This window comes from Mytilus galloprovincialis, chromosome 2 (assembly GCF_965363235.1).
Source record: "Mytilus galloprovincialis chromosome 2, xbMytGall1.hap1.1, whole genome shotgun sequence".
NCBI lineage: Eukaryota > Metazoa > Mollusca > Bivalvia > Mytilida > Mytilidae > Mytilus > Mytilus galloprovincialis.
In genome coordinates, this window is record NC_134839.1 from 6,097,395 (window position 1) to 6,111,389 (window position 13,995).

Below are 13,995 nucleotides of genomic sequence, written 5' to 3' on the forward strand. Positions count from 1 at the left end.
TGCAAACTCACAGTGCCAGCCGTTTGCTTCTTTACAAAAAAAAGAGAGGTTCATGGAAGAGCCTACACAACTTTACCCTTATACACATCGGACATAGAAATTACTTAATTGTCCTAATCAGAATCGAAATAATTGATGCAAGCTATACTTTATTGTAGTTTTAACATGGGTATGCATTATACATTATACTCGTGTTATTTTAGCCCTCACTATTGCTCAGGCATAAATAATAACGAATATAATGCCTACCCATGTTAAAACTACACTAAAGTATAGCTTGCATAAATTATTTCGTAAACAAATGTCAGTTCCGATGATTTTTTAGATTTTTTCTTTGCTTCGTTTGACTGTTGCCTAACTGTCGCAAACCCTTTTTTCAAATCGCATATTATATAAGATGGCTTTCACTTTTAAGTATAATTCCAGATTAATGAATCGAAATTTAGATCTCATTTAGCTTTTGTTCTTGCTTTGATTTACTCAATCTATAGTTATTTAAGACTAAAAAATAAAAAAAAAAAAAAAAAATCGTATAGCTTCCTGTCAATAATCTTTCCTCTGACATATAAGTAAAATGATACATTATTAACTTCCTGTTCCTCGCAAGAAGAATTTCCGATTCGTTGTAGCTGTTTTGAAATTGAAACAAGAAAAGTTCATTACAAAACAAATGGAGTTAGCGAAGTATGCGAAATTGAGTATATTTATGACAAACCATAGGATATATGGAGAAAATCATTTTGATAGCAATTATATCATGTATATAGAAAGCAAAGAATTATCGATATTTTATATAAAGGGCTTGTCGTTATCTAAATACTCTACGTAAAGAACTAGTGAAAACATATTTTCAGCAAAAAATAAAAATGGTTTCAATAATATGATAAGGGTTTCAAATTCAATTTCTTATAAGGCAAAACAGATAAGTAAATCATTATTAAGTATTATAACCTTAAAAAAACTTCCGATAGCAATAACGTTCACACATAAAATGCAGTTGATAACCATATGCATATATATATTAGTTCAAATACGATTATGTAATTGTTTTTCTGTATGTATATAATGATAATGTGATCATAAGTGGTTTTGTATATAAGTACAACCAAAGAGTGCATATTTATAACGATAATAACAGTTAACTAACAATTGTATTTTCACGAAAATACAAACAGGTTAACAAAACAATAACTAAAGACTATAAAATTTGCCGGAACTGCATTATTGCAATGCACCGGTGGTAGCTGAAAGGTTACCAGAAGGAAAATTAAATTTTAAGATCAATGATGTCAACTTAACACTGTCGATGTCGATTTCACTGTGCCGATGTCAACACCACTGTGTCGTTTGCATGCATGCCGCACTGTAGTGAACGTTGCCTTTCGGAATTTAACTGACAAAGGTGATAACTTGTGTAGATATTTCAGTAATCGAAACCTCCTTAACATTAGAGTATATGACCGTATATGTTCACCAGGTTCATGAAGGTATACTACTATGCGCGTTTCGTTTATTAAGACTCATTGGTGACACTCAAATAAAAACAATATGATAGGCAGAATAAAGAAGGAAGTTGAAGAGCATTTGGTACCAACAAATGGGTAGAAGATTTTTACGTTTTGTCGAGTTACTCTAAACTTTGTAAATAGTTATCAAAGGGACCAGGATTATAATATCATCACTAATCAAGGCATTAAAATTGTACATGGAAAGTAGAAGCGGTACTTATTTCACTATAGTTATCATAGGTACCAGGCTTTAAATTTATAATGCCAGACGCGCGTTTCGTCTAATATAAGACTCATCAGTGACGCTCAGATCAAAATAGTTATAAAGCCAAACAAGTACAAAGTTGAAGAACATTGAGGACCCAAAATGTCAAAAAGTAGTGCCAAATACGGCAAACTTAATCTATTCCTGGGATAGGAAAATCCTTAGTTTGTCGAAAAATTCAGAGTTTTATAGCAGGAAATTTATAAAAATGACCATATAATTGATATACGTGTCAACAGTTGCTTTATTTATATTATCATATCACTGATAATGTATGTCAAAACAGCAGTGTTTTATAATTGGTTGGTGATAACGAAATCTCAACCAGCAGTGGCATCGATCCGGCGGTTGTAAAAAAACTCATCAAAGATACAAGGCTTATAATTTTGTATATTGGATTGTTTGTTCCAACTGAAATTGATTTGCAAATATACCACAATGTCATTTCTCAATGTGGTATTACTGACCATTTCCAGATAGCACGTACCTATTATCCAGTCTAATGAATTACTTACAGTAATATAAATATACAGAATGTCGAGACCTTAATTGCTAGGGACCACTTCAACTTCATTTACATCAATAAAACAGATCATATCAACTTGACTAATTTGTTTATATTAGAAAAATGGTCAATAATTGCTTTACTTCAACGCAATGTGTTCGAGAGAAAAGTACAATATAAATGTATGTAAACTGTAAGTTTAAAGGAATATGAAAGTAAGTGTAGTAATTGTACATATGAATCAACAGAGGAATGTCATATTTGATTAGATACGTGCAAAGTGACTTGTTTTTTTTTTACAAAATTACTAAAATTTCATTAACCAATTGATGAAACTCGAATAAGTGTTTGTACTTGAATGTACTGAGCTGTTCTCTAGCTACCAGCTTGGGAACGTCCGCGTTGTATTCAATTGACTTAACGGATACTTAACTGTTTTGATAAAATTGAAGATAAAATTACAAATATTCAGAACTGTTCTAGCTAAACCCCAACTCTAGGAGATTCGCAGTTGAATAAGTCTCAACAGTACTTAACCGAGTATGAATTGTTCTCAAAGTGATCTTTGTCAAGTTTAAACCGTCCTTGACCTCAGTTTAACAGCACTTGCAATATCTTTTTTTTTATGTCTTTGTCAAAAACAAAGTTTATCATTTGTTTAATATTTATCAGATGCAGTAAAGACATACCTGTACAATGCTAGTACTGTTCAATGCAGATAAGCAATCATGTCTAAGTGAACTTTTAAGTATGGTCCAGTATATTTCAGTACATTTAAGTACAAGAACTGCTGTTAGTCAGATTATAGCTTTTTTATTTGTCGTGGATAAGTATGCATTCATTACAATGAATTAGAAAAGACAAAGGTTATCACAGAATACAATGAGCACAAGGACGGATGCCACACGGGGAGCAAGATCGGTTTCCCCTATCAAAGCCCTGTATAAGACCCCTGGCTGTCGGTGGGTTGTGTTGCTCAGTCTAATTCCTATGTAAAATTGAGAAGAGGTGATATTATTCCAAATGAGACCAATTGCATCGAGTTTTATTTCAATCTAATCATATCAAGACGAAGAGTTCATATCCGTTCCTTTCAATACTACGCAACACTGGTCTATATGTTTAGTACCAGTGGAGTGGTATTGCGGACCTTGCATGTAACTAATATGAGGCGAAACCAAATAGTTATATGCTTGTTTCCTGCCACCTGGTAGAAAATCAGAAGTTAGGATGGACATTATAATTTAGGGTAAGTAAGGAGGAAGGAAAACAAAATTGTAGTTTTGACCTGATATCTGTATCGGAGTTTGGTCTTGTTCACATAATTAATCAGACTTGAGATTTAACGAGTGACAACATTCACAAATCTGATTATAGATTATACTTTACGGTTATAGAATGTATTTTGACGGTTGTCGTTAACTAGAATGAAATTCAAAACAGTGTGGCTGTGGCCATTGATTGACACATTAAATTCATCCATTGACTGGGACAATTTAGGTGAACGTTTGTATGTAACGACCACTGCTCACTATGTACTTTTTAAAGACACTTAAACTATGGGGTCACCAAAGGTTCTCCACACCTTAATAAAGTAATTCGAAAAATTAATCAGAAATAACATGCTGTTTTGATTTATATCAATTATATAAATCAAAACATAAAGGTTATTCCTGATTAATTTTTCGAATTATTTTATAATTAAAGGCGTTAAGAAACCTTTGGTGACCCCACAGTTTAAATGTCTATCGTAGGTACGTCGTGAACAGTGGTCGTTACATACAAACGTTCCTAGTCAATGGATGAATTTAATGTGTCAATCAATGGCCACAGCCACACTGTTTAGAATTTCATTCTATTTTATCTTAATCTTAACACCTTTAAAAAAAAGTTTGAATTTGTACCCATAGTAAATTTTGATATCTTGAAAACAGGTCAGGAATATGAATAAAAGGAAATGTCGAGAAATCGTCAAGCAGAGAAAGCAGTCCAACTTAATCAAATAACCAAAAGGGCATATTTACCTGTTCTACAGAACCGTATTGTCGTCTGCTGAACACATCACGTCTTCCGGTAAGGTCAGAGGCCGGAGAGCTGTAAAAGAAAAACACGAGAAATGAAATATGAAATATGAAATATGAATCATCCTAAATGTTCTAAATGTTTTTTCTGGTTCCTAATGCAAATTAAATTACACAATTGATTAATATTTCTTGGGAAGATAGTCAAGGTTAAATCTATATGCAACCAACAATTTGATTTACTTTTCTGTATGTCATCGTGAACGAGATAAAATACACTTCATTTACACGATATATCAGATTACAAATTAATTGGGATATTTCGATATTTATGGAGTATGATTATAATGATGATAGTGAACATTTGATATTATGTTTTAGACTTTATATCATAATTCATTTTACATTGAAAAGCAAGCATCAAATGAAATAGGGTTGTTTGGTAAAAAAATGTTTTAATGCCAACTCGTAAATTTTTCATAGTTATATCAAATCATCACAAAAACATTAGTAACGAATTTTACAGTAATAGTCTTGAATCATATTCAAAACAGTGTGGCTGTGGCCATTGATTGACGACCTAAATTATCCCATTGACTGGGACAGATTATGTGAACGTTTGTCTGTAACGACCACTGCTCACTATGTACTTGTTAAAGACACTTAAACTGTGGGATCACCAAAGGTTCTCAACACCTAAAGTAAGTTAATTCGAAAAATTAATCAGGAATAACACGATGTTATGATTTATATCAATAATATCAATCAAAACATAAAGGTTATTCCTGATTAATTTTTCGAATTATTTTATTATTGAAGACGTTAGGAACCTTTGGTGACCCCACAGTTTAAATTCTATAATAAAGTAAGTAGTGAGCAGTGGTCGTTACAGACAAACGTTCACCTAATCTGTCCCAGTCAATGGAATAATTTAGGTCGTCAATCAATGGCCACAGCCACACTGTTTTGAATATGATTCTATTTCAAAAAGTGACTCCGACGATTCCCGGAAGTATATATTATGCCTTATTTGTTTACACATTCATTATCAATACATAATAGTTTTGGGATATGTTTTTGTACTATGGTTCTAGATCTCTAATCGATCCTGGTACAACAAGGGTCTGACTCATAACCGCAGCTGCCAAATTACAATGTAGACGACCGATAGGTGTTGCGTACTTTTATGAAGTTTTTTTTATTTATTTCACATACGGTGTTATGTGGCAGTACATAAACTTATATTCTATATACATATCGTGTATTACAAAAAATCTATGTACAGTATGTTTTACATTTTTTTTTAACAGGAGTAACCAAAAATACATCACAATGCCACAGAACACTAACGCCTGAAAACGATATACAAACAACAACAAGCAAAACACGATTTAATACATTTTTAGCTCACCTGACCCAAAGGGCCAAATGAGCTTTTCCCATCAATTTGCGTCCGTCGTCCGTCGTCGTTAACTATTACTAAAATCTTCTCCTCTGAAACTATTGAGCCAAATTAAACCAAACTTGGCCACACTCATCACTGGGATATCTAGATTAAAAAATGTGTACAGTGACCCGGCCAACCAACCAAAATTGCCGCCATGGCTAAAAATAGAACATAGGGATAAAATGCAGTTTTTGGTTTATAACTCAAAAACCAAAGCATTAAGAGCAAATCTGACATGGTGTAAAATTGTTTATCAGGTCAAGATTTATCTGCCCTGAAATTTTCAGATGAATCAGACAACCCGTTGTTGGGTTGCTGCCCCTGAATTGGTAAATTAAGGAAATTTTGCTGTTTTTGGTTATTATCTTGAATACTATTATTGATAGAGATAAACTGTAAACAGAAATAATGTTCAGCAAAGTAAGATTTACAAATAAGGAGGCAACGTGACCGAAATGGTCAGTTGACCCCTTTAGAAGTTATTGCCCTTTATAGTCTATTTTAACCATTTTTCGTAAATCTTAGCTATCTTTTACAAAAATCTTCTCCTCTGAAAATACAGGGCCAAATTAATCCAAACTTGGCCACAATCATCTTTGGGGTATCTAGTTTAAAACTGTGTCCGGTGACCCGGCCATCAAATCAAGATGACCGCCACGGCTACAAATAGAACATAAGAGGTAAAATGCAGTTTTTGGCTTATAACTCAAAAATAAATATCATTTAGAGCAAATCTGACATGAGGTAAAATTGTTTATCAGGTCAATTTTTATCTGCCCTGAAATTTTCAGATGAATCGGATTATCCGTTGTTGAGTTGCTGCCCCTTAATCGGTAATTTTAAGGCAATTTTGCTGCTTTTGGTTTTTATCTTAAATATTATTATAGATAGAGATAAACTGTAAACAACAATAATGTTCAGCAAAGTAAGATTTACAAAAAGGTCAACATGACTGAAATAGTCAATTGACCCCCTAAGGAGTTATTGTCCTTAATAGTCAATTTTTAACAATTTTCATAAAATTTGTAAATTTTTATTAACATTTTCCACTGAAACTACTGGGCCAAGTTCATTATAGATAGAGATAATTGTAAGTAGCAAGATTGTTTAGTAAAGTAAGATGTACAAACACATCACCATCACCAAAACACAATTTTGTCATGAACCTATCTGCTTCCTTTGTTTAATATTGACATAACCAAGGTGATCGACACAGGCTCTTTTGAGCCTCTAGTTGTATGTTACTATCTTCAGGTGTCTTGTTTATGTATTGTCATCTGTTTTCTTGATTGTGAAATTCTGATGAAAACAATTTTACATCCTCTCCTAAAAACAGTTTGATAATTTTGCAATGGAAAGTTTAATTTAGTGTTTACATCTCCCCGTTCTAGAGACCGTTTCATTTATGGTCTTGTCGAGTTCATTTTCAAAGAAATCCAATTTAATTAAGATGACCTGTCGATAGAACTCGTGGTTTTACCTGTAATATAGACAATAACTGTTTAGTGTCTTTAAATATCAGCTGTATTTATACGAGGCTAGGAAACAAGGTGTATGCGAGCTTTTAGCGAGCTACTACACCTGTTTCGACCCGAGTACAAAAACATTAAACAGGTATTGTCTTTATCCTGCAATTAATTTCGTATATTGTTTGTGTTTTGAAAGACAGAAAAACTAACATATTTAGCATTTATTTTCGATATTTAATCCCTTGAGGCCCGCGTAGTAATATCAAAATCACACATTACAATGAAGACGGGTTCGCAAAAAAGAACAATAATAAATCGCTCAAGGTGAATGAATATCTATTTTAACATAACAACTAATTTCAACAGGAAAAACAAATAACAAAAACATTGTCAAATTTGAAACAGAAGTGTACGAGTTGTCCTACGCTTCAGACTTGACAATCACTAAACATGCATGCTGAAATTGATATGGTTGATTTTGTTACACAATCATACACATTCAAGTTTTGTCGATTTGTCATCGTCATGGAATGCAACTGAAATACACATTCTGAGGTCACACAGGTTCAAACAATACTCAGTCCGGCAGTGGGCGGAGCTTTAAAGCGATATCTGTATATTATACAGATACAACATAGCGATATCTGTAGGGCTGTATCTGTATAGTAGGACACCCGATTGCAGGATAAGTAAAGATTTTCCGATATTAAACTGAACACATATTTCAATGCTTTAATCGACAACACACTATGTGCAGAATAAATTTCTAAATATTAGAATGTTTATCAAGAATTATACCAAATGCATTATTAAGAGTGTATTTTTTTTCTAACACAAATGATGCAAACGGCTAAGCGCGCACATGTTTTGATCATTTGTTTCTAACATATGTTTGCAAAGTTTACGTAAACTTTGACAAACTTAGCACTCGCTAAAAATGCGTCTACAGTTTGTCGTTCATCGTTTGTTAATACCAACGCTACATTTGTTTCTATCTTCAACCTGATTAAATGATGTATTTGTTTCTACGTTTGTAAAAATGTCTGTTTACCAACAACATGTGCATGCATTATTGAAAGTTCAAATAGGGCCAGTAAACACTGATTAAACGATGTCTATGGCCGCATTTCTTTTAAACCCAAATTTTGTAAATGTTGTGTCGCGTTTGTTATTGTTTTCTAAACGCTACAAAAGTAGAAACAAATACATCGTTTAATAAGTCTTTACTGACCCTGTTTGAACTTTAAATAAGGCATTCACATGTTGTTGGTAAACAGACTTTTTACAAACGTAGAAACAAATACTTCGATTAATCAGGTTGAAGTAAGAAACAAACGTAGCGTTTGTACTAACAAACGACAAACGACAAACTGCAGACGCATTTTTATCGTTTGCATGGTCTGTCAAAGTTTATGCAAACTTTGCAAACGTATGTTTAAACGAAATGATCAAAACATGTGCGCGCTTAGCCGTTTGCATCGTTTGTGTTAGAAAAAAAATGCACTCTTTGTTTCTACTTTTGAAGCGTACAAACGACACACAACGTTTATGAAATTTTAGTTAGAAAGAAATGCACTCTATGATTGCATTTCTTTCTTTGCATTTCTTTCTTTACATAAACTTTGACAAATTATGCACTCGCTAAAACTGCGTCTACAGTTTGTCGTTTATCGTTCGTTAGTACAAACGTACATTTGTTTCTATCTTCAACCTAATTAAACGATGTATTTGTTTCTACGTTTGTAAAAAGTCTGTTTACCAACAACATGTGCATGCATAATTGAAAGTTCAAACAGGGTCAGTAAACACTGATTAAGCGATGTGTTTGTTTTTACTTTTGTAGCGTTTAGAAAACAACAACAAACTAATAACAAAATTTTGGTTAGAAAGAAATACACTCTATATAATATCTTTCTGTAGATGTTTGTTGAACTTTTGACTGTCAACGTAGATCCTCATAATGTTTCTGTAACAACAAGGTGGAATCTAAATAACGAAGACACACAGTTCTCACTTCAGCAAGGATGAGGTCGTAATTAAACACCCGCCCACAAGCAACCACCTCATCCCTTACTTTGCCATCCACCCCCAAATCTCAATGAAAAGTTATAATAGATCAGTATCAGTTAAATTATCAAGATTGTACTAATTTGCATACATTTTTCATACGTAATGTACGAAAAAAATAATATCACAAAAAATACTGAAATCCGTTGAAAATTCAAAACGGAAAGTCCCCAATCAAACGGCAAAATCAAACGATAAAACACATTAAACAAATGGACAACAACTGTCATATCCCTGACTTGGTACAGGCATTTTCAAATGTAGAAAATGGTAAATTGAACCGAAATGTTTGATATTTGTTTAAAATGATCAATTTCCAGAATTCTCTTGTGGTCGAATCAGTTATCTTAAGAAATAATATTTTTCGACTGTAAAGCCTTCAAAACGTCCGAAAAGGGGATTTGAGGTTTCTTTATACTAGAAGGACAAACAAACAAAAATACACATTTAATGTTTGTCTGACACTACAGCATGTAACATGAATCAAAATATCTTACCTTAGCATCATGAACATTTTGAAACAATACTTCAAGTATTGTCGTGAGATTGACATTAAATTTCCTTCCTTATATTGTACTTTAAATCGCAGAGCTTACTATTTCGACTTTTGCATCAAGCATTTCTGATTTATTTAAATTTATTTTCAATTCTTGTCCTGACGCCTTATGTCCTTACGTATGTAATATTTGATAACAACATTGGTAGAAAACAATCATGTGTATGAGAGGTGCAAATTGTAATATTAAAAAGACGGCATGAATTGTCACACATTCACAAGTAAGCTAACCACAAACGTGTATTTTGGAAATGGAAAAGGACAATATTGAGCATTAATTTTGATATGTAGTGGTTTCAATGTGTGCCCACTGGAATCTAAAAATGTCTATACATTGATTTGCACTTATACACATACTTTCCAGTCCACAACGCCATTCTCTACTTACATAAATGTACATAAGATATTGTCTCTTTTTGAAAAACAAATGGATAGGTAAATAATATAAAATTCTGTGCAAGTTTGCAAACCTGAGTTTATATACTAGTACTAAGTTTTATGTAATCAGTATTAATTTGTTTACTCACTTATACCATTACTATCATATTTGTTCAAATTGTGACAGGGATTTACCTGATCTTATTTCTATAATGCAGCAATCATGAAATTGTGAACGTCACAATTGGTGCTTTTAAAAGGTCATTGAATCTTGCATGAAAAGATGGTGGTTGCATCTTGTGTAAGTATTTGATTGAGATAAACAGCGGTCTTCTTGTTTTACATAGTAAGACGAAAACATGAATTGACAAAAAGCAGGAATCATAGATACAGCCCGTAACAGAGAAGTGATCGAATTGATGTTTCTTTACCGTCAAAATTAGCTACGTTATCGACAAACTTAATTGAGTAGTGACCGAACTATTGGTACTTTAACGTTAAAAAGATTGACAATGCTGACAAACTTTCATGTGTCGATAATCAAGTTTAATACCGATAATATTGAAAATACTTCTAATATGAAACAAAATATGTCCATGCACCATTTCGATTGGGCGAAAAGCAGCCATTTTTTCAAAGTCAGAACAGAAAAAAAAGATTTATGGAAGGACGTCTTGATAGCATTATTTCCTTTACAAATTACCCAAAACTAAAAGAAATATACTGGTAAACAATTAAAAAGGTGTTTGATAGGAATGAAGTCCTTTATTTTTTCGGACTACAATGTGTACCGTATGTGTGATGGATTTGAATTCAATCAATAACTTTGAAATGTTTTCTCATATATATACACAAAAGGGAGGACTGGTATTTGTACTTCTGTTAGAATATGTCTTCGTCCGTTTCACATGCCAAACTTTTTTCTAGTACAGTTTAAACGGGAAAATTTTGTTGAGATTTTTTTTTAATATGACAAAATAACGAGCAAAACTATTTCTTGCAATGGCACACACAGAGAATATTTTTTTTAGTAAAAATTTCTCCAAAATATACCATGGCCAGGACCTGACAGTTTTTAGCAGTGTACAAATAGATGTCGTCCGGAAAACTGCGCTTGCTGTCATTTTGAGGGATCATGCAATATTTCACCTATTACCCAGAAACAACATAGGTTCTCAATTACTAAAAAAAGTTCTAAAAGATAATTTCAAATCAGAGTAAACATATTAACTTCTTTATATCCAGTCGAATTTGTCTATAGGTTATACAAAGCTTGTTCTTAAAACGTTTGTATCAGGGAAAACATTTTTCTTTGACTTTTAAAACATGTAGGGGAAACGAATTTCCTAACCATTCACATATAATATTCCGTTTTTCTGATTTTTTGTTCGATAACGTAAATTATACGACTTTTTTTATGACTACGTGAACTTGTGCCATTTATTTTTGCTGGTCTTTAGGAAGACAATTTACAATTGTGCAGAGAACGGAGGCACTTATACATAATCTTATAATTCTGTTTGGAAACAAAAATAAATTCCCAATATATAAATATACATGTATGAATATACATGTATTATATGTCGTGTACATGGTTGGATTTTGTAGATATAACTACCGCACAGTAAAAAGCATCATGGATTTTGAGGCTTTCATATTCAAGGTTTTGAATTCTACCCTTGTTGAAAACCTGTGGAGACCTCTACAGTTCCTTAAAACATCAATTATTTTTTTGTAAATTGAGTGCCGTCGCCCTGAACATGCTAACACTTAAGTCATATCTTTTCATTTTCATATTTTTTTCCCTGTTTGTCTCTGTTGTCTTGATTGTTGGAACGATTAGTGGTATCTAACAATATTTATGAAAGCTTTCTGAGAAATATGAATATTTCTTCTCTGTCAGATATGGATCATTACCAATGATAAAATGAAATGCCGTACATCACATCTTATAGAGGTTTAAATTTCAAATATTCGTCAATAACTTAAGATATAGAGCAATTTTGTCTTCAACATTTCAAATGTTAAAGGGTACATTTGTATTTTTTACTTCGATTTGAAGGAAATTTATTTCAGTTTTTTCTGTGACAAAGTACAAGCATGTTGGTATTGCAACAATGTATGATTGACATAATCCCGCGCACATAATAAACAGATAGGTATGAAAAAGAAAAGATATGGGGTATTTTGTATCAGACGAAAGAAAAACTATTACAGTGTTGAATCCCATAAATATTCACAGTGCAAGCAGTATATAATATCTACATTGAGCAAATGTTTGATTGAATAATGATTTCCTCGTAACAAATGATAGATATTTCGGAGATCCCGTATTTGATCCTTTACCGTTAAAATGAAAATGCCAATGCGGAGGTTGATTATAAAAAATGTTTTACTGTGTTAAAAAAACTTCGACTTAAACAATGTACACTTACACGTTGGACATGAAATATTTTGTCGATGAAGAAAATTAAATTATGTCACTTCTGAAATAAGTTTGTTGATAACGTAACTTATTTTGACGGTAAAGAAACGCGAATTCGATCACTACTCTGTTACGGGCTGTAGTTAAATGGCAGCCGGCGTTCTACATGTTTTGAAAAAAAAATATATTTATATATCGTTTATTTACATTGGTTGGTATTATGGCGAGTGTATTTAGTAAAATTAATCTTTTAACCCTGCTACATTCATTATGTGCATGTCCCATATTAGTAGCCCGTAAATATGTGGTTGTCGTCCGTTACTGTTTATTATGATGATTTTGTTTGTTGCATTGTGTTGTTGCACCACTGTCCGAGGTTAGGGAAGGGTTAGGAGCTAACTTGTATAACCTCGCCACACTCTGAATATGCATGTCCCAAGTCAAGATCCTGTAATTAAGTGGTTATCGTTTGTTGCTACATATCATATTTGATTTTCGTTTATCATTAATTCTTTTACACTTGTTAGACCGCTGTTTTTTATATAAGTTTTGTTATATTTATCCTTTTATAGCTTGATTTGCAATATGAGTGTTGTTCATTGTTGAAGGTCGTATGTACAGTGACCTATAGGTGCTAACATCTACGTCATTTGGTCTCTGGTGGATCGTTGTCTCATTGGTAATCCTACGAAATCTCTTTATTTTATATTGAGAATAGTTTTTGTTTTTAAATTAGCGGCTCAGGAAATTTAACCTTTTCTGAACTAGTACTTGTCCAAAATACCCTTCCTGAACTCTATACACCATATGTGTTGAATATATTTTCTCAGTTCGTACGTTCCAATGACAACATATCGACTGAGACCAATACTTATAAAAGATAATAAAATATAAGCAGATAATTATGAAGCAATTACAAATGAACAGACAATTAAATACTCGAGGATAAATAAATGGGGAATGTGTCCATTGGTCACAAATGATGCCCCCGCTTACACATAACGTTATAAAGGAATATAACTCAAGAAATGAAAAAGTGACCCTACCCAAATGTGAACTTGGTCTGATTTTTGTGGTAATAAGCATTGATTATAAGATTCATATCATTTAATTGAGGCAAACTTAAGCCAGAGAACAGAAACAAATACATCAGCGTTTTTTTTTTCCATTTGTAAAGGTGAATTACTCTAGAACGGTAAAAGTAACGCCACAAAAATTCAAACCTGATCTGTATTTTGTGGTAATTAGCATTGCATTTATGTTTCATTACATTTGGTCCAGGCAAACTAAAGTAAGGGAACGAAAACTAAAAGAAAACTAAAAATTCATCATTTTTTTTTTCATTTGTAAATGG

At 32.5% G+C, this 13,995-nt stretch overlaps 1 protein-coding gene across 4 annotated transcripts in view; it reads right to left on the minus strand.

Moving 5' to 3' along the window:
* LOC143062745 (GTPase-activating Rap/Ran-GAP domain-like protein 3) overlaps positions 1-13,995 on the minus strand; it is a 126,286-nt gene that overhangs the window by 61,342 nt on the left and 50,949 nt on the right. For all 4 annotated transcript variants that reach the window (XM_076234510.1, XM_076234512.1, XM_076234513.1 and 1 more), the window contains exon 2: positions 4,303-4,372. In XM_076234510.1, the coding sequence (XP_076090625.1) occupies positions 4,303-4,372 (70 nt within the window). The remainder of the gene's footprint in view (positions 1-4,302; positions 4,373-13,995) is intronic.